This window comes from Epinephelus moara, chromosome 20, assembly GCF_006386435.1.
Source record: "Epinephelus moara isolate mb chromosome 20, YSFRI_EMoa_1.0, whole genome shotgun sequence".
Classification (NCBI taxonomy): Eukaryota; Metazoa; Chordata; class Actinopteri; order Perciformes; family Serranidae; genus Epinephelus; species Epinephelus moara.
Window position 1 is genome coordinate 4,941,451 of NC_065525.1, and position 26,878 is coordinate 4,968,328.

The window sequence follows — 26,878 nt, forward strand, 5'->3', positions numbered from 1 at the left end:
TTTTCTCAAACTGGACTTCCTGAATTAAACATTACAGCAAAACAAAGGTCTGGTGTTGGTGGGGCTCTCAGTTGCAGTCAACTCAGCCAGGTGGGCAGATTCAAAGGTACGTACCCAGGTAACACTTTTACAGCTCATTCTATCCTTCAACAATTACCACGTAAACACATGAATTTTGCCAATCACCTTACAAAGAAGTCTACCAGGAATGTGCGTGCTTATTTGATTGGCCAACATAGTGCACTGTCAGATGTCGATGTGCTACAGTTAACACTGAACACTTTCTGGGGCCTGAGCCCTCTATCGGCCAACACCACCTTGGAAAAAAGGGGGTCTGTTTTTGACAATGCTGCTGTCAGTCTGAACACAGTCTAAGAATGAGCACCTGTAGTTAGGACTTGGTCAGTAGCTGATATCACAGCTGTCCAAATTTACAACTTTAACTAGTTTTCTGTAGAGAATACTTCACCTGCAAAATTCATGTGTTTGGGGAGTACTGAGCCTTCAACTGGATCAGTGAGACTTGGGTTATGCTGCACAAGCTGTGTGAGAGTTTGTAAACAGATGTTTTGATATAGTTATGTTGTTAAACACAGTTCCAATTCTCATTTTCTGGATTCTTCATTCACTGTGGAGACATGCAAGAAAAATGGTTTATTTTTTACAGAAATTTTGATACAGCCTGCTGCTGTTAAAGGAAGTCCCTGTATACTTCCAATTCGTGAAGAATGTTTGCCTTTTTTGGAGTCTTTGTTCACTGTAGAGGTATGCAAGAAAAACATTTTCCTCAAGAATTCAAGGGAACACGCAGTGTGTATATGATGTAAAAATGGTCATTTTGGGGGTGAAGTATATCTTTAAGGTATAAATTGTTATCATAAAGTGACAGAATCCCACCTAGCTCCACAAGTGCTGGGCACTGGCAAATCTTTCAGAAGGTAACTTGTTTGCAAAATTCTTATTTCATTTCATGGTCCTATGTGTAATTCCTCAGCCCTTTCAGTCCCCTACAAAGTTCTCTAAAATGCTGATGCTACCTAAAACCACAGTTCTGCGCACTGTATGGATGCATCTACAACCTGCAATGGAATATGCTAAATGTGAGCGTGATCTAAAGGGAGAAACTCAAGTTAAGAACCACTGGTCTAAAAAGCACTTGAGATAGAAAAAGAAGAGTTTGGGGTCAAAGAAGAGGACTGTGGTTCTAAAGAAGTTTAGTTGGGACTAAAAACACAAGCTCAGAATGCATTTACAGCTCCCAGTTTAGGCTGTGGTGACGACATACTGCACCTCTCCTGTTTAACCTTCTAGCTGCGAGGTAGGAACCCAGTTAGCATGAATGCAGCCTGCTAGAAGGGGAGAGGGGGTGTTGGTATGGCTCTTTAGTAACAAAACATAACCATCATCTTACTTCCATAATAAATAAAAAAAATATACCAAAAAAGCTTGTCAACTCTTACTCAATGCAGAAGAATACAAGAGAAAAAACATTTACAAATACCTGCAGCAAAATAAAACTTTAAGTGTGTTTTTTTAAAATGTGTTTCAATTCTTAGGAGTAGCTTTGCTCAGAGACACAGACCAATGGTGGGTGAGAATTTTAAATATAGCAACTGTTGTATTAAGTACGCAGGATAACAGATCCAGCCGATTATAACAGCATAGTGGCTGGCTGAGTCACCAATCAACTATTTCTGTTTCTGTTCTGTGGTAATTCATCTTATGTTTCTGTATACATTTTTCTTTTTATAAAATATTTTATTCATACAATCATTTCTTTAACGATAGCAACATTACTATTTAATTTTGAGTGGCAAGATATCAGTCGCACATCACCTCATAAGAACAATAGTATATAAACAAATGCAGAAAAAATTATTCTGTATCCATTTGAGTATGTCTCTCATTTTGCTTTTCAGTTCATCCTGTGTCTGTACACCTGTCTGTCTGTCTGTCTGTCTGTCAGTGATGAGCCAATGGGAGTATTGCTGGTCCTGGTGGGGGCGTGTGTTTGGAACAGCTCTGAGCAGTGGCCTCTGCTGGCTGGCCAGGAGGAGGGCCCTGCATGGCAGAACAGGCTGGACATTGGCTGGCATTAGGCGACCCTCATGCTGGCCCATTGACAGCTGGCTCTGAGGACACGGCACTCTGGTCCAGTCTGAGAGGAAAAGACAGACATATGGATTCATTTCAAGATGGAAGAAAAAAACATGTCTATTTTTTTTATCATAAAATTTTTAGGAGTAGCTGTAAACTACAGGACTTTTTCTCTGAGTAAATTTAACACTGGTAAGCTGAACAGACATTTTAGGGGATTCTTGGTTTAGTGGTGCAGCCTAGAAAACCTCAACATCCACCTCTTAAACACAGAGCCTGGCGCAACCCGACTGTTGTTGCTAGTTTCAAACTGATGCAGTTCCACAGCCAGCCCCCACATTGTGTAAGAAGCAAATGTACTTGCACCAATCTGTGCTCTCATGAGCATGTAGGTCTTAAAATGAGGTGTGGTCAGTCACATTGTTGGCGTCTTGGTATTTTGAGGCAGCAGAAAATGATTGCGCCTTTGACCAACAACAACCTGGCCTAAAGTCAGAGTGGCACAGTATTTTCCTGCCATTTAAAGGGCACATTATTCAGATAGTAAGCTGTGCCTTCATAGGTCAGTTCATAAGGTGTGTACACTCTGATGGGTTGCAGGTGGGTGAAATAATACATAATTAATGAGGAGAATATTCATCATTTATTCATTCATTTTCCATAACAGCATATTCTGGTGCAGGGTCGCCCAGCTAACTTTGGTGAGAGACGGGGACTATCACAGAGCTGACACATAGAGACAGACAACTATTCATGCCCACATTCACACCTATGGGCAATTTAGAGGTTTGAACCCAGAACCCTCTTTTTTAGATTTTTTATTTTTTTTTTGGCTTTTTTGGGGGGAGAGAGAGGGGATGATATGCAGCAAAGAGCCACAGGTTGGAATAGAGCCTGTGGCTGCTGCAGCAAGGACACAGCCTTTGTACGTGGGGCGCCTGCTCTACCAGGTGAGCTACCCCAAACCCGGAACCCTCTTGCTATGAGGCAACAGTGGTAACCACTTAAATTCTTAACCACAAGAATGAATGACATTCTGTAAAATGTGAACATGGCAGAGAACAGAGCAGAGCTGCTATCCAACTCTCCATTAAGAGAGATGCTGTGCATTTACACACAAGGAGCAGCGTAACTTCATTATTTCAGGAGCTCAAAGTTGAGCACTGTTTCCTTTATCAGATTTAAAACTCCAGTTTTTGCTGTTTGAATTTTCCACGATATTTGTTGCAATGACAACACTGCTCTTACTGTATTAAGGGCCATACACGTGCTGCGTTCTTATTCGCCTGGAAAACACGTGGTCAGGCACTGTGCGGAACTCTTGTGCCTATTCTATGCCAACTTTCAAAAGAACAGAGGCAGGTCGCGTCTGAAATCGCTAGGTGTACCAGCCTACTTACATGAAATCCTGAGTGCAGAGCTGACCTTCTTCCAGACGCTGTTTTTTTTTGTTTTGTTTTTTCTTCAAATATGTATGCATAAAATATTCTCCATATTTAACACTGACAGACTACAGATGGTTTAAACAGGACTCATAGTGCAGAAGGGCAGACTTACTTGGCCTCCTCTATGGCTGACATCTCCTCCAGAGGACCATTGGGAAGCTCCACAGTGGGCCGACACTTCTCACTGTTTACAGGAGACACAAGAGAGGAGAGAAAAAACTTCACCAAAGAGCTAGCCTAGAATCAGATTTATAAGATTTTGTTGAATCAGGTTTTTGTACCAGTGATGGTACAATGTACGATTATTACATTTTTTCAAATTTATTAAACTTAAAAAAATGTTAATTAAGAAAGAACAAAATGTGGGAGTTCCAGGATCTATGAAACAAAAACACCTGACATGTTTCAGTACCTTGATCTTTAGACCTAACACCCTGACCAATTACACATGTAGTTTAGTAAATGGTGCGCATGCAGAAAAAACCCCAAACGTAATAAAAAGATGAATAAACTTGTTATAGCACCTTACAATTCATTTGCTTCCTGACTTAAAATCTAAAATGGATATCAAGTCCAGCCTACAGAGCAAAAGATGGAGCTCCGATTGGCCAGAAGTCATTCCGTATAGCACTTTTTTTTTTTTTTTTTTTTAAGGAATGCATTTGATAGCTTTTTGCTTTAAATGTAGTAATAGCAACTGAATATTTTTGTATAAGCAGTGCCAAAGACTGCAGTGCCTGTGCACAAATGTTTTTTTTTTTAAGTGTGTGTGTGTGTGTTGTGTGTTGTGTGTTGTGTGTTGTGTCTGACCCTGCTTTGGGACAGCAGGCTGCGGCTGAGCTGTTGACGCCTGTTCTCTCCAAATCCACACACTCCACTACTGAGTATTTCTCTGAAGAAGCACACTTCTCTTCATCACTGGAACACACAGGTATACACACAAACACACAAATGTACATCAATACCATGTGAGGTGATTCATACCAACCACCTTTCCCACAGAAACACACACAATACAGTGAGATGTGAACAGTGATGCATGCTGAACTGATTGACAGAGCACACAGTAAAACAAAGGATGAAGGTGTTGAAATTAGGAGCTGTGGACAGTATGTAGGAAAAGCATCAAAATGTACAGCAAATGGAGAAAGGCAACTGTTTTGATTGTTTGGCTATGCTACTCTGTTGATTTAGAAGTTACAGAGCCAGCGAATAGTAGGCGGGCCTACGAACTGATTTTGCACACTGATTAGACCAAAATTGCCAGCCGTCAGTCTTGCTTTGTCTCAGAGAACCACCAATAATCTTGATGAGGCCTCAATCAAAGCAAAACACTCACAAACATCCACATATAATGTCATATTTGAGGTGCTACATAACAATTATTCAGCACTCGATAATTTCAGAAAACAAACTGTCATGCTACAAGAAGAATGTGAGCCTAATTAAAAATCCAGTTATTGTAACATTTGTGGAGCATTTTCCTTAAAACGCAATACCATTTATACCAGTATTTTCATTGAGTCTTATTGAGTACTAACAAAATACATACACATCTTTAATGCTAGTTCATTTTTAAAAAAGGACACAACTGCTCTCATTGAAATTTGATACTTTATGATAACTAGAAGTAGGGTTCAAAATGAACAAGGCTATCGTCACACTGGCGGGTAAATGTCTACATCAAAATCAGTGTCAGAAATTAGCAAGGGCCACGGGCCATTTGGCCAGCAATTTATCCAAGAATGCCCCCAAAAGCCATGTTCCGGGGGCCAAAATTGCCCCCAAGTTTTCGAAACAACTATATGTATTTACATTTTTAACAGTATTACAATCTGACATTAAAGTATAATTTTATTTTCATTAAATTAATTTACCGTCACGTCTACAACTCATTTTCCAGACATAATCAACGAGATTGCACTGATTACGTGAGAGTAATCTGACAGAGAAGGGGAGGGGGCTTTGCTGTACCATAAGTATAAATTAACCATTTCTTGGGTGATCTATGTCTACACAATGACAAATTAATGAAAAATTAAGGTAGAATGAATGTTAAATTTTAAATTAACTTACTTCCAGGATTGCATCTAAGGAATATATAGTAATTTGGCCTTTTTAACAGTAAAAGTAACTGTAATGTGGTGAAACATTAGTACTGCTATCAGTAGATTAATGGTTAAATCATCACATTTAAACTGGTTGAATTATAGGAAATCTGAGTGATATTTTACAACCATAACTTTATGTAACCCATTATTTATTTCATTTATAGTGGTTTCTACTGAAGAGTGAAGACACTATCTTAGTTGGTTTTGCTTTTCATGTGCTTACTGTTAGAACATAATTACAATTTTTTGATGGCCCCCAAACATTTTGAAAATGCCCCCATCTTTTAGACCGTGGGGGCCAAAATTGCCCCCAGAATATTTTGTTAATTTCATACCCTGATCAAAATATTCCTGTAATATAAAAAGTATGTCGAGAGTTTGTACAGCGTTTTTGTGTCATCTAAACTTGCGCTGCTTGTGTCAGAGATGAGTTTCACACTCACACAGTGACAAAGACTTCATGGTGCATTCAAGTGCACCTTGTAAACTCAGTAATCTATACTCGAATGGCCAAGAAGGGTGTTTAAAATGGGAAAGTTTCCCTTTTTTTTGCTTTCTTTTGTTGAACATTTGTCATTACTTTCTTTTTGTTTAACTACAGCATTTTCAATAATTAGATGCTAAAATCATAACAATATCCCAATCATTTCTACATGGGCAGATTTTAACAATTCTATTTAAAAGTTGCAAACCCCATAATACCCTTGTTCAACAGGTCCCCTGGTACCCCTGTGACCATTTTGAACTCTTTCTACTGCAGAATATTTAAATAATTCAGCACTAAAGTCAGACCCATGTACATGTGCCAGTTAAAATATTCCTATTTGAAATAAACTAAACTATCACTTGTCACCAGTCTGCTGTTCCTGCTCACGACAGTTATTTTGGCTGGTAGAAAAATGTGCTTGGCCGGTGGATTCTGTCATCTACCAGTCCCCTTGGCCAGGGAGTCAAATATTTAATTTTGGATACTGACTAGAGGAATACTGCTGCAAAATTTCATTGCTAGAAAGAAAAACAGTTTTTCCTGCAAAACTTGGCTGTTATTCCTTTGACCATAAAACTGTTTCATGTTTTGGTCACATAGCTTCTGTGTTTTCTCAACACCAAGGAAACACCTGGGTTCCTGTATCTGTTGATTCAGCTTTTTATCAACATGTCAGTATTGGTACATATGCCAATAAGAATTTGCAGCACCTTAAAGGCCAAAACATGTTTGAGGTCACTATGAAAGTGTCTCTATCAGGGGCATTCCTAGGATTTGAGGACATTGGGGGCTTAACCCCGGATCTCTGTGGTGGGTCTGGGGGGAATTTTATTTTTTTAAGAACAAACTCTATTTCGAAGCCTTTTTTAAATGCACTCCAACATCTTTCCAACATTTACTTTTTACTCCACTACATTCATTTGTCTGCTTTAGTTACTTTGAAGACTTTGATCATTAATACAAAATATAATCAACTAATAAATGATGATGGATTATCATGGATTGAACTACCCAGCAATATACAATCACACAATATACAATCACATAAAATATGCTGCTTGAATGACACAGAGAATCCTTTTGTTTTTGATCAGTGATATATTATTTTTGAGAGCTTTAATGCATAAACAAAATGACACATTATCAGAGTCGGAGCTTTTCTTTTATTACTAGGCCTATTCTTATTTTCTGAAAATACATATAACTATTAAGGGCCATTCATAAAATATGTGGGGCTGAAGCCTCAGACACCCAGGCCTAACGATGCCACTGGTCTCTATCAAAGTTTGTGCACCAGAGAGAATTGACAAATTCATTTGTGCAAAAATGAATTGAATGTTTAGTTGGTCATCAATAAAATCAATTTTTGATTTTTTTTTTTTTTTTTTTTTTTTTACAAATACAGAGGTAGTATTTAATGACTTAGCATCTTTACATATATGTATAAAATTCCATTTTTGTGATTCAATTCAAATCAGTAGCATGTGAAAAGTAAAAATGTATCCATGTGTGTCTGTGTTTTCCTGTCGCCCTGTTGCGTTTCTCTCCCTCCCCCTTTCTCTGCTGTGTGCTTCTCCAGTGCACATAGACATGGGGCAGAGAGAAAGGAGAACAGAGAAACGCCACCGACACAGGTGACGTTACGTGAGTCAACAACCTCTCATTACATTACTACATTACTGAATTTACAGGAAAGGAAACTTCTGCTGTTTTACAGCTGCTTGACTCAAGACAACCGTGTCATATAATGGTCAGTGTCTGTTATTTATTCGAAAGCTGTAACTTTACATTCTACTTTTTGTTCAGCAGCATTTAAGTTAATCACTTTAATGTTCTAAACTAAGAGACAAAAAGAGACTGGAGGGTTGTTTTTTTGTTACAAGAGACTTTTAAGTTTAAGTACAGCTCTTTGATATATGTTGTATGTTAAGTCAAGCACTTTGATAGGTTTGATATGTCTTATATTAATGTTGCCTGTCTGTTATCTGTTGTTGTAGACAGTAAGTATCTCAGCTGCGTTTTTTTACTTCACCATCAAAGAGTGCAATAAATGTTTTTGTTTGCAAAAAAAAATCCTGAGAGAATCCTGATCTCAATTCTTAAAGAAAAAAAAAATATGATTCACATTTTAACAAGAATCGTGGAGTCCTAATGTCTAGTATAGTAACTGTTTGCACTTAGGAAGTATTTTAGCAATTACACATTCATATTGTGCATCTGAATTTTAACAACTCACAATCACAATAAGATGGAGAGACAGTGGCTGAGGGCCAAAGCCAATTAGGAGGCAGACCATAATACTGAAATATATGAACAAAAATACTTATGTAGCTGTTTGTAGCCAATAAAAATCCAGTTTTGGAGACGTTGAGGCCTCTTCAGAAACTAGTCTGCACTTTAACTGTTTGTTTCACGTGTCATTTCACATAATAATTTGGTCTTAAATCGAGTTGGCCTGGTAAGGTCAAATCCATTTGCAATTTAAATAAACTAAAAAACTGCAGTTGGACAACACCTTTGGTAGAAACACATGCAGAATGGAGATAATGAAATAAACAAACAAGGAGCTGAAACCAAAGAAGAAGATCAAAATTGGGAAAGAAAAGTTGGTGGTTGACGTGACAACAAGACTACATCACGGCTGCAGGCTGATCTCTGATTGGCTGTACATACCGATAAGATTTCAAAACTCTGAAGAAGACCACACCCACAACGCACAGCAAGAGAGAGAGAGGAGGGGAAGCTCAGGTTGTAAGTGTCGCTCAGTTCATCAGACAGTTGTTATTTACTCAGACAGACAGACAATATAATGCAGCATCAACAGAGGGACAGAAGGACAGAGGACAACCAACTTTAAAACCTGTGGATTTAGGACAGGCAAGTATCTCACTGTGGAAGCATGGTTGAAACAGGACCAAAAGTGGCTGTACAGAGTTTGTAGTTCAGTTATTTATAAAGAATTGGGGGCTATAGTCACCATTAATTTATGTCAGTTGCTATGGACTTCAATAGTCAAAAGTTTTCATGGGAAAAAGGTATTAGAATGTTTATAGAAACCCTCTTTCTACTGTCCATCTCACTATGTTAAGGTGTGTGCATTGGTTTTTGACAGGGCTGTGTGTGCAAATTGATAAAGAAGCTGCGTATTTAGCCATACACATATTTTTAGACTCTATTCTTCTATTCCGCAGAGGGTGTTTCATACTCATAATTTGGTGGAATATAATTTGAAAGTCTAAATATACAATTAGCATAGAGAACCTCATCACCACATCCACTTGGCTTGTATTTATTTTACCATTCTGTTACGTGAGCTATAACCACCAAATACAATTAGAAAGAAGGTGCATTTACAAACATTTTACTAATAATCAGAAAAACAGCCCAATCAGAACAAAAATGCCTCATGTAACTGCCTCAATCCAAAGAGATTGGACTAATCTGGCCAGATTGGAAGGAATTTTAAGGTTGAGAGGGGCAGTGTAAACCTTTGATAATCTGTCCAGAGGAAAATATTGGTGGCAATAACCATGTAAAACATTTCATCCTGTTTCTCTCTGGATTAAATAAATACATTCTTTCTGCACATCTTTGCCCCATATGGCGGGAACATTAGGTGACGTAAATAGTGAGTGCTGTTTCTACAAGCCTCCCTCTGCTGACTTTGATGGAGAATCGTTCTTCTGTTATATTTCCTGCAGATTAGATCCTTCACAGCGTATGGAACCACTTTATGCAAGTCAAAAAACGTGTCTTCTGATCAATTGTTTAGAGGCATGTAAACGCACATCTAGGGCTGTGCGGTATACCGGTTCGTACCGAAAACCGGTATTTATTTTGGTTATGACATGAATTTTTCATATACCGCAATACCGGTGAATAGCCCAAACAATATCCGGATGGTGCGCGGCAGGAAAGTGTTTCAGCGGGGACCCATTTCACCGCTGCACACTACAGGCGTGCTAGAGCCGGCCAGAGCACGGCACTGGAGCTGGCTAGAATGAGAGCATAGAGAAAAGTTTAGAGGCGAGAATGGCTGCCGGACAGAGTCCTGAAAGCAAAGCAACTGTACACGTTGCTGAAGAACACGATGACCCACAAGTACTCATACCAAAAAGAGCAATCTTTCCCCTATATGCAACTCAGTTTCCTGACCGAAGCCGACCCGTCCCAAGTCCGAGACAATTAGAGCCGAGCACGGCACTAATGGAGCGGAGCCTGTGTTGCATTCAGGCGATAACAACAAATTCCAGCACTTGAATAGGCAATAGCACAACACAGCAGCATGTCAAGTGGGCCAAACCTGTGCAAAATACTGTGAAATACCGCAAAACCGATATGATTATTAAAAAAAAAAAAAAACCGTGATATGAAAATTTTGTCATACCGCCCAGCCCTACACATATCTTTAATTATGTTAACAGTTAAATTGAAATCTCTAATCAGAGTGATTTTGATCAGATTGGAGTAACCACAGTTGGTGAAAGAATGAGCAGAGAATGTGTAACAACTGAACTACTCTAAGGGCCCTAATTTGGACCAGTTGAAGCACAGCTCTGACAATTTGGTATTATACTGACCTAAAAACTTTGCCCGTCTGTGTGGCATTTTGGTGCTTTGAGCACACGTTGCACAGATGGGAGGAGGGGACAAACTGGCTGGTTCACTCAAATCAAGAATAACAAAAAGTGAGCTCTTGGTATCTTGGTGGAAATTGGCCTTTTGATGTTATGCTATAAGTAGAGGTCTCAGAACCGTGTCTGTTTCTAGCAGGCTATTTTGTCCTCAAGAGCAAAATTAACACTTGCAGTAAATGCACAACAACAGTGAAATGATGCTTAAAATGCAATCAAACTATTTTGATAAAAACTCTCCAACCAGTAAATGCGTTCAAATGGCCTGGGGCCTATCTCTGATCTTGGTGTTAAATTGAACCTGCCTCTACTGGAAGTGTGACTGAGTGATAGTGTGAGGGTGCTCGTAAGAAAACATATGTGACAAAACTAATGAGACACATTCTGATTAGCCATTCTGGTTAAAACACCATAGTGTAAGAGAGAACATTCCAGTGTTTCCCTCTTGGGTTTTCGACACCCAGGACTACAACCTTAGCAGTGAAGCTGCTATTAATGACACTGAGTCATTTAGCACAGAGAGCTACGTAGTGTTTTTTGTGTGGATGTGTTTGGCGAACCTCTTGAAGACGGCGGTCTCAGTCTTGGCGTCAACAGTGAGGCTGACTGTTTCTTTCATGGAGCCATTGATGACCGTCTCTGTGATGCTGCGCTGTTCACAAGAAGGCGTGTCCTCCTCCGCTTTAGATCTCCCACAGTCCTTAGGTGAGGTCGAGGAGGTAGAAGCCACACTGGTGCCCAACCAGCCATCACAATCTGGGGGGGTTAAGAAAATCGACAACAGGTGTAAGATATGATTATGGTCAAGATCATTTAAGCAATATCAACACATGCAGCTGCATGTGGCTGCCAAGAGAAAAAGGGCTGTGCCCAGCATCTTTATTGACAGCTAGATAGATGTACTCTGTCAATATCAACATGCATATGAACACTCACCTTCAGGCTGCATGGGTGCATTGACCCCCAGAGGGTCCATTGTCTCAATGCTGGTTTCCATAGCAACAGGAGAGTTGCATCTCAGAGGGTCTTTGGGGCTGAAAGAGATTTCAGATTTAAAGACAATGACAGCCAAAACAAGCAATGTTCTTCGGTAGCTGTAGCACTAACAGAAACTGACCCAGAGTCTCTTAGGATGTCCTACCTGACAGGGGTGAAGTTGGAGAAATCAGCCCACCCTGTTTCAGAGTTGGAAGTGGCAGAGGGAGTGGAGCTCCATGCTGCCTCAGGGAGGTCTTCTGTGGAAGAGGAGGAGGACGACAAAGAAGAGGCAGCAGGGTTGTTGGGGTTGGAGGCTGGAGCTGTGGATGTACCTGTGTCCATGGGGATGTCATCAAAGTTGGCAGTCCACACAGGCCCTAAAAATGATAAATACATGAAATTAGTCAGAAAAAGTAAAAAGTAACCCACCACCACTCTGACTTGTATGGACTTAACCCACTTCACCAGGACTGTATGCAAAAACCTAATCTGGAAATATGCCTCATCACAGTTCTGACATGAGCCATAAACCCACGCCCCCAACTGTGAATAATTCCAGCTGGGCTAAAATCTTATTCTTATTTGAGTCCTACACCATGGCCAGGCAAGTTTTCTTACTTGGGGTTCATTTGTTATTGTCCTGTACTTAGAGTTGTTAGATAGTAACCCTGCGGTAGACCAACCTGTGTCGACCTCCATTCTGTCATCGGTGCTGGGGTTGGAAGCTTCAAATGGATCTCTCTTTACATCCTCCTCCTCTGAGTCTGTGCTTTCCTCACTGTCTGTGCTGCCTGAACTCCTGAGATGGATACACAGATCAAGTTATTTCCAATCTGCATCTGAGTTGATCCTGATTTAACAGTGCAATAAAAGTGAAGCTACAGAGAGAGCCCTCCACACTCATATCGCCTGACTGTTTAGACAGGAGCTAAAAAAGTGGACAGTGTCTGCTGGCAAGCAAAAACCTTTTAGTATCAGACAGTGCTGACTGAATATCAATCAGCAGAAAGTCAGCCAATGACTATTACTATTAATAGTAATATTGATTCCTCAGTTAACATAGAAATTAGTTTAGTTTTAAACAACAATGTCCAAAGAGGAAATGTTTAAGTAATTTTTCTGGTATAAATGTGATGATAAGTGTTCAACCTTTTTTATAGACAAAATAAGTAGCTGATTAATCAAAATAAGAGATTACTCAATGTCTATGACATTTTAAATTTTGAATTTTAAATTACCCTAGTGGCTATTAGAGTTTTTCTGTACTCATATGAAGCCAGGATAAATCACACACAGGACTTAAAATGCCATTTTGTGGGGTTTTATCGTCTTCACAATATATTATTACTTATATGTGAAATCAAAGTAAATAAAAGCTTCATTTCCACAAAGAGAAATGGTTTTCAGCTTACTAAAATAAACAGAATGTCTGCATCAGCGGGAGGTGCACTTCAGGCTACTGCATAGGCTCTGCATCTATGCAGAGCCTATGCCTATGGTGTGGATTCGACGCACAAGTATAAATCCCACTTAAAGAAAGCATTTCATCCATGAGGGTCCTCACAAGTTCAGAAAGACAAACGTCTATGTGTGGGTTTAGCTGACCTGGGGCGCCTCTGTGCCTCTGGTGCGAAGGTGACATCTTTTTCATCCCAGATATCTTCCTCGTCTGAACCAGCATCTTCAAACTGCTGGATTTTCTCCTTACAGCGTGCCTCAAACAATGCTATATTTGCCTGGGGAAAACACACACGGGCCATATACTTAAAAAAACACTGTTTATATCTAAAGTACATTCACGTACAAAATAGGGTTGGATCCTGCAGAACAAAAGCCACTCAGCTGAGAAGCGGACATTAACATGAATACCTCCAGTATACTAGCACAACAGCTTCACAGCAGGTCTCAAACACAGCCACCTCAATGGCAGTAACTTACAGCATATCCATGTATGCTTGGTGTTTTACATTAGTGCCCCTCTCCAGTTACATTTTTAAAATCAATGCTACAGTATTTGACAAAAACAGGTTGTGGTTTGATATTTGTGCTTTGCCAAAAGCCTTTGGTTCAAATGCAGGTTATAGCAAAGTTTACAGCATACATGTGCCACACATTAGTTATCTAGGAAAATTTTCAATTTCATATCATCTCTTCTTCTGCCTCTAAATGAATTTTAACAACGAAATCAGGAAATAAAGACATACCATATTGATAAAATAACATTTTCAACTGTTCCATGCTAATTGTACTTTCTTCTCTCTTTGATTGACTATGTATGTATTCAAGATTAATAATCAAAGTACTTACACTTTCATTTGTATTCAGTGAAAAATTGATGTCTGATATTCTATCAAAGGGAATACTGCAATGTTAAAGAGAACAGAGTTTAGTTTAGTTAGGGTCGTTAGGCATCCACATATATATGGCAACACACAGGCAGACAGGCTCTAGCACATAGCTGTAATACTTCATGTTTGATAATGCAGGGATAACTAAAACTCAGGGACAGTGCTAAAGAAACATGGTTTCTGATAGCCACTTTTGTTTTATACATGCATGTTTTGTGTTGTAAATTGGTTTAAGAAAAGCAAAGAATTATACAAAGGCCCTAGTAGAAAAAACTGCCTCTCTCTGGCAAAAAGCCACTTTCAAAATATTAATCTGTACCTAACACTTAAAATAGTAAATAAGTCATTTAAGGGAAAGTCCAACATGGAATTGTTTGGAATCTTACCAAAAATCATATCAGAAAAATAGCAGCTCATGGTTTTGCCGACCTTAGCACAAAGACTGAAAGAAGAGGGAAACTCTGGGCTCTCTCAACATACAACATAAATACATTGGTACAGAATACATAATGTGTTATTGTGATTAGCGAGCTATGGAGTTTGGCACTGCTTTGCGAGAGGGGGAGGGGTTACATTTTTTTTACACAGTCAGAAAAATAAAAAATGTTTATCCTGGTCAATATTTTGAGACACGACTACGTTTTTAAAACTTTGTGTCCTGCCATACGTTTAGCATCATTTAGTTAGTTGAATCATTTTACCAGATACTGATACAAGCTCCCCCACTGCCCTACAGTGTGATTAAAGGGATAGTTTGCATTTTTTTTTAAAAGTGGGGTTAAATGGGATACTTATCCATAGACAGTATATTAGATACAGTAGATGTCAGTCTGCACACCCCCAGTTTAGAAAAGCAGGTCCGAAACAAAGCTAAGCAATGTATTGCTGTGGCTGGGGGCCAGCAACAAAACAGATTTTTGGCATGCAAAAAAGTCCCACCTAAAAAAAAGCAGTAACATTCTAGGTGTATGCTATATTTAGTGTATTTCCAGCTTTTCTGTCAGACAGCCCATTGCAACTAGAAAGTCGTTAATGGCTTCAGTTCCCATCTATGCTCTCATCAAAAGCCACCAGATTCCACTGACAAAAACAGCCATTTTAACATGATGAACAAGACCTGCTTGTTGACTGCTGCTTCGATAATTTAGTTTATGTTATTGTGTGACTTTTGTGAATCCAAACTAACCCTATTAAATACCAAAATCCCACAATAACACAAACAAAAATACTAATCTTGGCAGCAGTAGACCAGCAGCTCCTGTGTTCAGCAATATTAAATCACTGTTTTTCTCAATGGCATCTGGCTTTGATGAGATCAACATAACAGCTTCATTTTTCAGTTGGAAATCAAAGTAAAGGTAAAGCAGTGAAAATACTCTCAATGTAGTGTGCACTTAAACTAACAGATTTTTTGAGGTGGGACCTTTTTTGGGTGGCTTAAGTATGTTTTGTTGCTGACCCCTCCCCAGCAGTAGATTGTTTAGCTTGCATGTGGGACTCCAAACTGGGTGTGTGCCAACTGACTTCTACTGTATGCAATACACTGTCTATGGATAAGTTCCTCATATAACCCAACTTCAAACAAACAGAACTATCCGTTTAACTCTTAAACTAACAGAGCTGTCAGCAGCCACGCAGGAGAGATGCTCCATGGTGCGATAGAGTTTTGTAACTGAATTATAACCAGAACACACATTAACTTTTTTTGACTGTGTGGAGGTGCACTGTATTTACACCACACATTATCAATGACGACAATTAAACGCAAGTCTTACAGGTGAAACCTGAGACTTGACACTGTACATTAAAAAACAGCTACTTGTTGGAACTAGTTCTTGATGAAGGTGGAGGGGTGCATTTCTTTCCACATTGAATTGAGCTTTGCTAGCAGTTTCCCCAGGTTTTCAGTTTTTGTGCTGAGCTAGGCTAAAAAACACCTCAGATGAGAAGTTCAGTATTAGTTTCATTAAAGGCTTCCAAGAACTGATGCTGGTAAAAATGTTTGTTTTGTTTTTAATCCAAACTGTCAGACTGTTGCTGTTATTAAGCACTGTCAGAAGCTCAGGGAGTCATTCCAGACAGCTGTAGTAGCTTCAGTCTTTCCAGTGGAACACAAGCGAATGAGACTGCAATAAATGACTTATATATAACACTACAACAGGTGATCAAGTCCAAGTCAGATCAGGAGTAAACTTTAAATCCTATCCACACATGATCCCAACAATTTCCATTCCCATCAGCTAACACCAGCCTTAACCACTTTATTACTATTCCCCTCTACTCAAAGTTTAGAAAACAGAAAAGAGCAGATTTACTACAGTAAGGACAGTGATTACTCTCGACTTATTCACACTTAACCTTCCACACTTAACCTTGTGTATTCATGATAACTGGCAAGTATCCAACCTGTATATAATGTGTTTTTAAAGCACAGTGGAGGTAGTGATGATGTCAAGTGTACATATGTTCAGGTTCTGGAAAAATCATTTCCTCCCAGTAACTCAGATACGTTCCAGCCATCATGACTACACAGATGGGAAGACCACCAGACAGACAGTAGCCTTAACTACAATGGGAGCATTATCATGCACACCAATACAACAGTTCTGTAAATTGCACACCTCACAATAGTTAAATTTTCAGTCAGAGGCCAATATTGTCATTGATTTTGTCACACTTTCATATTACTTTTTTCAACACTGACATCGAATAGTAACATGAAGAATGGACAGACAATTCAAGACACCGTGAAATGTTGCTCTCTGTTCAATCTGTCCTTTAATCCTTGCAGGGCAGCATTATTGTCTCATTGAGGCTGAGCACTGTCGATGCTTGTTATGTTTGCACTGCTGACATAATCAGGGTAGATCTTTTATGTCTTCACTCGGATAAAAGAAAAGCTGTGTGTGCTGTAGTACTTTAGCTGCTGCTTGTTTTTGGATCTTGGGAATCTTTTAGTATGATTAGGGCTGGGCGATATATCAAATATACTCAATGTATTGTGGCTTGTTCCACATGTGAGATGTATAAAATGACTATACTCCTCCACCCATCAACATTAACCCATTAACAATAGTGTATGCAGACGGAGTGTGTGTTTGAATCTGCAGGGCGCCAGACCAAGACTATTTGGTCGCATTTTGCAACCACAGACCACTGCGACTTGCAAATACTACTGATACATGAAGCGGAGAGCTGTTAGTTTGTTTCCAGCTCACAGTGAATAAATCCTCACATTTAAAGACATAGCTTTCTGCTAAAGACAACTTTCTGCTAACTACTAACACCTAACTGTTGACCAGAAGCTTCAAGTTCACAGCAAAAACATCAGTACTTTCCGCCAGGGATGAGCCAGGTGTTTCAAAAATAAAAGCAATGCTTTGCATTATTTAATTATGACAAGACTTAACTTAACTCTATTATGACAGCAGGTACTTTATTTAACTTAATTGTCACTGTAGGTCATTTAATAATTGTGTACTTTAGTACTCTACAGTAGTTAAGAGGAAATTTCAAAATATCATGATATGTATCATGTATTGCAATATAGCCTAAAAATATCCCAATATTAATTTTAAGCCATAGTGCCCAGCCCTGAGTACAATAGGATGTCCAGACTTCCCAGCTTTATAATAGAATACATGCATCTTAATCTATTAGAGATCTACTGTGTGTCAGTGAAAAACTGAACTGCTCTTTTGTAAAACTATTAAAAAGTTACAAGATTTAATGGCAGGACCTGAGCAATAGATGCTGAACTGTTGCATTGGTGTACTGCTTATTTCATCCAGTCCAATTTTTTTTTTTTTTTTTTGATACACAAGAGATGTCTCAGTTTGCAGAGTCTGATAATGCTAATAAAAGAGAAAGGATCAACTTCAAACCACAGGTGAAGCAGACATTTCAAATCATTGATCATCTAACAACCATCTCCCACAGCCCACAACCTTTGTACAAGATTATACCCCCAAAAAACAAGCTTGCACAAAAGAATACAGGAAGGGACAGCACACAACACACAAGCTGAATATGGTTTCCTCTCTTTAGGCCATATGATGTATTTATTATGGCAGCTGTATAAAAAAAGAAAATGAGGCACACCTTGGAGGTAATGGCATTCATTTAAATGCTTCTGCAAAATATTTTTTGCTTGAGCAGTAGCCATCATTCTAATTCATCTTTTTCTGTAGCAAACTGGAAATATGAGGTATGTGATCCAATAATAACTCTTGCTTTATCAAAATTATGCTGCACATCATTTGGGTTTATTGTAAACACTCAGCATTTTAATGTCAACAACACTTGGAATAGAAATCAAACAAAATAGTCTTGTGTAATGTTATGACAATGAGGCAGAGAATTAAGAACTTAAAAAAGCTTTTTTTTTTTAAATTGGTGTGCAAATAAATATGCTATTATCCCCCCCACCAACTCTGTAATGTGTAAAGTGCCCTGTCCCTTCAGTGTTACACAGTAATATTTAGACAGCAAGTCCAGTCATGCAGGATGAGTACTCACTCCACAACATCGTCCTGATCAGCAAACTCTTCGTCATTGAAGCCGAACTGCTCAATAAAATTGGACGTCATTTGTTGCATCTGATAATCAGAAAAGGCCTGGCAAAACCCAGGACCAACGATAATGATATAGTCTTGGCTCTACACAAAGCTGGGCATTACTTGCAGTACAGAAAACAATGCGTATACTAAGTTGTAAAAACAAAGAGAATGTATTACATGTAGGCTAGACAGGTTAATAGCTAAAAAGCAAAAACATGCATTTACAGTCAGATGCCAAAATGCTTTTACATTAGTTACAAAAATATCAGTCAGTTGTATTTAAACTAACTGTAAAGTTTCTTAAACAACATTAGTTGTTAAGTACATTAATTCAAAACATGATAGAGAGATGTTCCTGTAGATTGTTAGTGTGCATGACCCATAGTCACAAAATATTTCCAGATTCAAGGTTCACGGTTCACAGGGACCTGTAGCTTTTGAACTCTACATATTTCAACAGATAAAAAGAATTTGACAGGTTCTGATGAGGAATGGGGGAGTGTTCTCTGTTCAAGAACACGAAGGGGAAAAATAGATCATTTTTGAGGATATGCACTGCATATGTCCCATTACACTTTAACAACCAACCAATAAGGAGGGCTTCAGGAAAACACATCTGTATTTCCTTAGAATAGAACGTCTTAAAGTAGCAATAGCTTGTTTGCATATGACGTGTTACATGGTTGCGCTGTCCAGATGGAGGGCAGACAACTAGAGGCAAAGAATACCAACACTGCATAAATATCTATGATTTGCGCTGTTTATGGCCTTCCTAATCGATTAAACTGGGGGGAAAAAACAAAGGCCACTTTAAGTCCTGAAAATAGTAGGACGTAAAGAGAACAATTTTAAAAAAGGCAGTGAGAAACCGCAGCATATGTGTGTAGAGCTTGTCAGTGAATGAAATCACTGATGGGTGGTTCAGCTCAGTGCACAAGAAGAGAAACAGAAGTGAGGAATGTAAACAAAGAGCTAAAGTCAAGAAAGAGACCAAAACAAACTTGTTACATAAGGTAAAATTATTTTTCTTTAGACAATGAGCTCTTTAGCAGAAAAAATTTGTGATGGTTTGTGTTACTGTTCACTGGTGCACAGTTAATATGCTCTGTTCTTTCATCACTGGATTGTGTTGTTACTGTGCTACACAGCTAACTAGCGTCAAGACAGTTTTCTTTTCTGAATGACAATTACAGAGTACGACTATCTGCTGATGTGGAGTTACTTCCTCTCACGCAGGCACAGAACGAAGATGCTAATTGGCCACTGGCTGTAGTCTTTGTGTTGTGTCCATGTTCAACTTTTTGGCAGAGACACGGGCGACGTAAGGCGACCCAATAGTCAGTTTTTGTCGCTGCTAGTTCTTTGCTGCCGGTGAGGTGTGTCTGGGCCTTTAAGTGTTAAGTTAAATATGCCTCCAGTTGAATGCAATTACAATGTGCTATGACAACTTTTCCGTGTTTTTAGCCATGACCCAGATTTTTAACGGCTTTCCACTAGACCTCTGGGAACAGCTGACCTAGTAGGTGGTAAATAGTAGCTAATGTTACCTAATGTTAGCTAGTAACATAAGCGACAGCGGTGCATCCATGTACAGACTTAAAATTTGAAAACAGGCAGCAATTATTTTAGTCATGGACCCAAACCTACACAAAATAGTTTAAGTGCATGAGTACACTTTCATTAGCAAGCCTTGTACAGTTAGGAGGTCTGGTGGACAAGGTCATTTGTAACAACGATGTCAACACCAGGAAAATCTGTCAAGTCCTGGGGGGAAAAATTACCTTACTTCATTTTGTGCGGATCATATCCAACTTGAGTTTAAGTTTTTTGATGAAACCTGATGCTGCAGGTTCATCCAACCCTTCTATGTAGTTACTTTCCTCTATTTCTAATTCACGCAGTATATGAATTTATCACTTCCTGCCCTCCATGCCTGAATTTTCTCATTATAATAGTTACGTGACTGCAAACAGGCTATTATGTATAATCAGGCAACATGATTTAAGTTTTTTGGGGGTCTTATCCAAGTTGGACTGATCCTTACAGTTTGCACTCGCTCACACTGAACATGAAGAGAAGAGATAGATTGTCCACTTACACTGTCTACATAATTTGCCTCCAGCAGATGTACATTTTATCCAAAGAAAATCTCACATGGCGTAACAGAGCCTCTGTTTCTTATGATTACAGAAAGACTGATGAATATCTGTAGATTATCCAGGACTGTGTGGCTATGGGCCTGCATTGTGTGCATGTATGCATTTGTGCATGTGTGTGTGTGTGTGTGTAGGTCTTACTTGTTGTAGAGAGGAGTCCTGGTGAAAGCCACTGTCTTTAAAGTCCACCTCATCATCACTGGAAGAATGGATGTGGTGTGTATTCACCTGAAGAAAATTTAATTTTAGCAAAAAGCAGTTTACTGACTGCATCAATGTGCTTTTCCCACCACACTACAGAACAGGCATACCTGTCCCAGCAATGTGTAATAAAATAAATCAGTTTCAATATTTGCTTGTGCTGTGCTGCAGTCCATCCTATTCTAAATCCTTCTGAAAAGGTGCAGTGCAATCCATAAGTATCTAAGCTCAGACACGTGTTGAGATGAATCTGTATTCAGAGCACTGAATCTGAGAAGAAAACAGTACTTTAGATTCCGACACTGATTCATTTTAAATCCAATAAGCTGAACTCATTAACTGTATAATAAAGACTGACGACATGACAGCTCCCCAAAAGTGAAGCCAAAACATCTTGATCCCAGACGGTGGCTAGCTGCAGTATAGGCCATAAATCCCGCCCCTTCCATGTTAGCAGATGGGACATAAGCCAAGCTAAAAGAGCAAAGTGCATGTCAAAAACTTTTTTTCCAAAGATGGTTTCTGTCATTTCAGGTAGTTCTTGTCATAATGTATGTTTAAGTGTTAGTTTGGTTATAATTAGTTATTTGATGCCATAAAATGGTGGTTTGACATCATAATAAACAGCTATGTGTTACAGTTGGTTTGCTTGCTATCAGTGGTGCTGCTCTTGATCGGTTGGACAGAGTTTGGTCACTACGGTGCAGACTCTGCCTCCAAATGGCAGTGGCCGTACCTGGGATATTTTGGTTTCATTTTTGTACATTTGGAGGATGTAGAGATGCATTGTGCATCTTTATAAACAGTCAATGGCTGGACTACAGAGACAACACAATAAAAACTGTCTATATAACTGTGCTGTACATCTAACATGTAAAGTGAAATAGATATTCAAGCTTGACATCAGTGTTGATGTAGTTACTCACCAGGTCAACAGTGTTTCTCTTGTTTGTGTCAGACAGCTGCCCAGAAATAAAGGCCTCCCATTTATCTCTGTCCTCTGCTGGGAGCTCTGCATTACACACACAAGTAGTTTGTATACAGCATACTCCATCTTCAAATATTGTACATTTAAAAAATTATTTCACTACTGGAAATATGGTACTTTGGTACATTCCCATTGGTGGTTGACGTATTGCCATTTTGTCACAGAAAACAATATGACAGCCAGCTAAAACAAACTTGTATTACAGCTAAACAGTTGGCTAAGATATGTTTCTGAAAACATTTTAGGTGAGAAATAGGCAACGCAGTAACAGTACTTATATTGAGTTATATTTAAAGTTTACGTCAGTTCATTTACACATACTAATGAATATTTCATGACTAAAATGTGCTTCTAGAGCAGCAACAGTAATAATAAAACAGTAAAGTGACAATAAAAACTCAATATCTTACTGGAAGCAATCTAAAATCAGAATTCCTGACATCGCAATACTGAGAGACGTTTAGCCTGACTACTGGCGAGATTAACAGGGTTAAAGCTTCACAAATCTGTGGGAAAAAGCATATCTTAAAAAAACCATATCAGATTATTTGAATCAATATCAGGTCATTCAAATGAAGATCAATTTGAATCAGATGAATCAATTATTTTAACCCAGGCCTATGCTCAGGTCCATTTCAGTTGCCACTAGAGATCTTGATGAATCAAAACAGGCTTATCACAGAGGTATATTATGCCACAGAAGGATTCCCACCCAATTACCACTACCACAATGACAACTTCACACATAACACAACATCAAGTCAATCTTCTCAAACTGAAAGATGAAGATAAAGCTCATTGCAAAACAGATAAGGACAGAGACATATCAGCCCTCGAAACAGAAGCTAGTCCTTACCAGAGATGAGCTGCTGTATCTGTGGTCCATTAGGGCCTTTGTCACAGTTATGAACTATAGAGTTGGCTATTCTGGTGAGGTGACCCATGTAGCCTCGTCGCCGACCACCTTCTGCCCTAAAAACAAACAAACACATCAATACAATTATAAGGACATTCAATTATGAGTTATTACTTTAATCTCTGAAGCCACGCATCAGTCCCTTAACTACTCTGAAACTGTAGTCATAGTCACAGTAAAGGAGCAAAGGACTTTTGGTTTTGTTATGTTCTTTTCTATTCTTCTAAAGCGAATGACACATAAGTATTGTTACACCCTTACAAAGTTACAAATGGTCTCATTTGCTGCAGAGCAGAATACTTACTGTTCTTTCTCATTGGAGCTCCAGGCCTCTACGATTCTCTGTATAAACTGGCACTTTTGAAACAGCTGGCAGAGGAAATTGCAAGAAAATTAAATACAATCAATTCAGTATGCCCACGATATAGTGTATACAGCTGCTGTGTCTGCACAGCACACACATGCACACAAAAACTAATACACTATATTATCCATAGGCCTTCAATAATTGCTGTATTTGGTACAGAGTGACTTTTGTCTTTCATGAGGCAGAAAAAAATAGCATATAGTACATTATACAGATCCAGCCAAGGAAATAAAAAAGATTTTGCCAGAGCTTACTTAGATTACTTGTGGCAATGTGATGCAGTATTTACCTGTCACATAAGGATTACTATCATTACCACTGTATTTGTTCAGCTTTACAATAAATACAATGCAGTCTATTTGTTTTTTGGACAGGAAATCATAGCATTACCAACGTTATTGTGTTTACACTGACTGTTTAAATGAAACACATTCTGCTTCATGTAAGCAGTTTTTACCTACATAAAAACAGCTTAAGTTTGATCAAATTCAGTGACTATAGCAGTTTTGCAGTATTCCTGGAAGAACAAGCTTGTGCAGACCTAGACAATTACATTATAAGCAGATACTTGACAGCTAATATAAATATCTCTATCTCTAGTATTCTTTTCTTACATGTTTTATGAGGATGCTCTCCCTCGCAATTTCCTGCTCTGTGTCTGGCTGGATATCAGTGGGGGCAGGGGGCATAGCCAGAATCATGGCTGTGCAGATCTCCACTTGAATGTGGAGGAAGTTGTTCCAGATGTATTTGAAATACATATCCTGTGGAGCACAAAAAAAAAAAAAAAATTATCCAAGGAGAGACATTAGTAATGGTTTGGATTAGGGATGCATGATATTGGATTTTTTTGCTGATATGCCAATATATAACTTATTTGGATGATTACTGATACCAATATCCATATATCGATGTCAGAAGATGCCAATATTCTTGTGTGTACCTAGTTTGGATAGTCTAATGCTGATTTTTGGATTTCTTAAAAAAAAAAAAAAAAAAAAAAAAAAAAAAAAAGGTAACATTTTACACAGCTAATTTTTTCCTGATATGTGTGTGGTCACAGTGACAAACGTAGCCATGTTAATCAACCACCGTAAACCGATCTTCAGTTTAACATCATTATCCATACCCCTGTCCAATGGAAACCACAAGCAATACAAACTGAAAATGTCAATTATAACTGCTCTATAAAACTGAGTGCATGCAGAACTACATACAATACAGCAGGTGAAAGTAAAATATTAACTTAAAGTTCATTTTTGTTTTTACATTCAAATGAGTCCAGAGTTCCATCACACGGACTACTACTGAAAATGAATTATCAATTTCAAATCCACTATAGAATCCATTAGTCAAATTCCAATCTCTTTGAATACCTTAAAGAATCTTATTAGGTTAACTCTCACTCAAAAACGTCTCGTCATCATTTGTCAGCTGAGAAGGCAGAAACACAACCGTTTTTAATGACTGCCGAATTGATGTTGATCACCTGCAGCTACAACCCGAAATGAAATTAACAGCATAATATATGAAATGTTTCAAAAAGAGTGCGGACAGATGATTAAAGATTTGTTAGCACTGGAGCTCAACAAATTCGGGTATTTTTCTCAGAACCTGAGGCCAGATAAATCACTCTATAAGGGCAGGTTTACACAGTCCTATAAGATATGCAGCTATTACCTGAAGAGACAGAGATTATGAAAAAAAGCTTCTCCAAAGGCAAAACCTATGCCATATATAGAGAGACTACTGCTCAAACTGAGCACTGAATCTCCTTTGTGACTAAACCAAGATTTTGAAATTGGACCTTTTATGTAGTGTCCCTATCTTGTCCATCCACTTTTCTAGACATTTCATTAATAATTGATCATCATCTAATGTATTTGCTCGTGCTCATTTATGTGTTTTAATTAAATTGTTCATTTTAGTGTTTAATAATGGGAAGTTTTCTCTCATGTGCAACTGCCTTTTTTTTACTGGGCTAAAACTTTTACATGAAAAAGACAAAACATGAACTAGAGAAAAATACTACTGAGCATTTAACCATTAACACACAATCTAGGATCAAACTCTTATAACTTGTCAGCTTTGTTTAAGTTATAATATGTCAGCCTCAGATATTAGGATTTACTGTTGGCTTGTAATAGGGTAGCAATAAAGTGGAAAAAAACACAATTTGTCAAAATGGCCCCAAACAATACCAAAAACAGATAGTACTCACGAGAATGACTCCCAGTGTGTTGAGGTTAATAAGTTCTGTGTTGATGCTGTGTGTGTTGCTCTGCAACAGACTGGCCACCAGTCTGACAACATTGAGCCTGGTGTTGCCCACAGGAGGGTCCAGCACCCCCCACGTTGTCTTCATCACATTCTTCTGTTGGTGGAGAACAAACACTGCTCAATATATATACAGCTGACTGGGATACATTTATACCAGTGTTTCCCCTACATGCATTCAAAAGTGAGGCAGCATTGCTGCTAAATGATTAGTTCTGCTGTGACATAAAATCTCCCCAAATGCAATAAACTTACTATTTCTACGTTATGCAGCAAAAGCCAGAGGATTATAAAACTAACATCCGGAGACATGGCCACAGTTTAGTAGTCTCTTATTGGTTATTGGTCATTGAAAAGCACAGTTGGCAGCAACAAAGGCTCCGCTGCTGGTCTCATTACCTATCTATTAAAGTAAAGTTCAGCGGAGACGTAGAGACAACAAGGAACATGGCATATATTAGGTGATGGTCCCAGGGAAGAAACAGTGACAAACCACATTCTTGGGATATCAATCAATGTAACATTAAGCCTATACCTTGATGGTGTGGGTTTTTACTGGGCTATGTTTTATGTTATGATTTTATTAGCCAACATAAACGTGGCAACAGCTAATAGTGTTTGCTACTTTAGCAACTGTCTAACATTAGGGACATCAATGAGAAACAAATTATTGTACTGGCAGAGACGGATCAAATGGTTCACTTCAAACTGTCATGGTGAGTTTCTCTGTTGAGCAGCAGAGCAGATCAAGAGGTCTAGCTACAAAGTGGGCTGTTGTTTGCTCTTATCTGATTGGTTATTTGCTCGCAACATGCTCAATCACAGAATATTAAAACTCTCCCAGACTTATCTCATTCCCACGCCTGGCGATTGCTTGCTTCCTGCTAAAAATGAATGGAGGCCTTGATATTCACTTTTGGTTTGTGTGTACTGTAACATGGACATAATTCTCGATGTCAAAATTTAAACACATGTTCATAAAACAACTAACAGAAATTCAATTATATCTGAACTTGTGTATCTATTTTGGAAAGAATATTTGAATGACATTTTTTGGCCAAGGTTGACAGACCTACATAGCATACATTTTCACTATAACTCTCTGTACATTTAGGTTGTTAGGCAAATTATACATCTTTAAATTTTCAAGTGACCCCTTCCATGGACCACCAACGAGGTGCAGATGTTCCTGTCCATCGTCCACGAAGAAAAAATACAGCGAGAGCTGGATGGAGCAGTGACACAGCTATTAACTGTTGGGTAACAACCCCGCCTAAATTTACTTTTTTTTTTTTTTTATTTAAAGTACTGTGG

At 38.6% G+C, this 26,878-nt stretch overlaps 1 protein-coding gene across 6 annotated transcripts in view; it reads right to left on the reverse strand.

Annotated features, from left to right (window-relative positions):
• Positions 1-26,878, reverse strand: part of ppp6r3 (protein phosphatase 6, regulatory subunit 3) — a 41,186-nt gene that overhangs the window by 405 nt on the left and 13,903 nt on the right. For 2 of the 6 annotated variants that reach the window (XM_050072218.1, XM_050072219.1), the window contains exons 10-26: positions 25,509-25,661; positions 23,902-24,051; positions 23,225-23,289; positions 22,861-22,976; positions 21,943-22,028; positions 20,957-21,043; positions 18,619-18,716; positions 14,060-14,114; positions 13,358-13,488; positions 12,436-12,551; positions 11,916-12,129; positions 11,711-11,808; positions 11,335-11,530; positions 8,814-8,831; positions 4,353-4,460; positions 3,655-3,726; positions 1-2,158 (exon numbers count right to left, since the gene is read on the reverse strand). The exon at positions 1-2,158 is cut by the window's left edge and continues 405 nt beyond it. In XM_050072218.1, coding sequence (XP_049928175.1) covers positions 2,107-2,158; positions 3,655-3,726; positions 4,353-4,460; positions 8,814-8,831; positions 11,335-11,530; positions 11,711-11,808; positions 11,916-12,129; positions 12,436-12,551; positions 13,358-13,488; positions 14,060-14,114; positions 18,619-18,716; positions 20,957-21,043; positions 21,943-22,028; positions 22,861-22,976; positions 23,225-23,289; positions 23,902-24,051; positions 25,509-25,661 — 1,815 coding nt within the window. In that variant the 3' untranslated portion in view covers positions 1-2,106. The remainder of the gene's footprint in view (positions 2,159-3,654; positions 3,727-4,352; positions 4,461-8,813; positions 8,832-11,334; positions 11,531-11,710; positions 11,809-11,915; positions 12,130-12,435; positions 12,552-13,357; positions 13,489-14,059; positions 14,115-18,618; positions 18,717-20,956; positions 21,044-21,942; positions 22,029-22,860; positions 22,977-23,224; positions 23,290-23,901; positions 24,052-25,508; positions 25,662-26,878) is intronic. The other 4 variants (XM_050072222.1, XM_050072221.1, XM_050072220.1 and 1 more) reach the window with 4 other exon arrangements.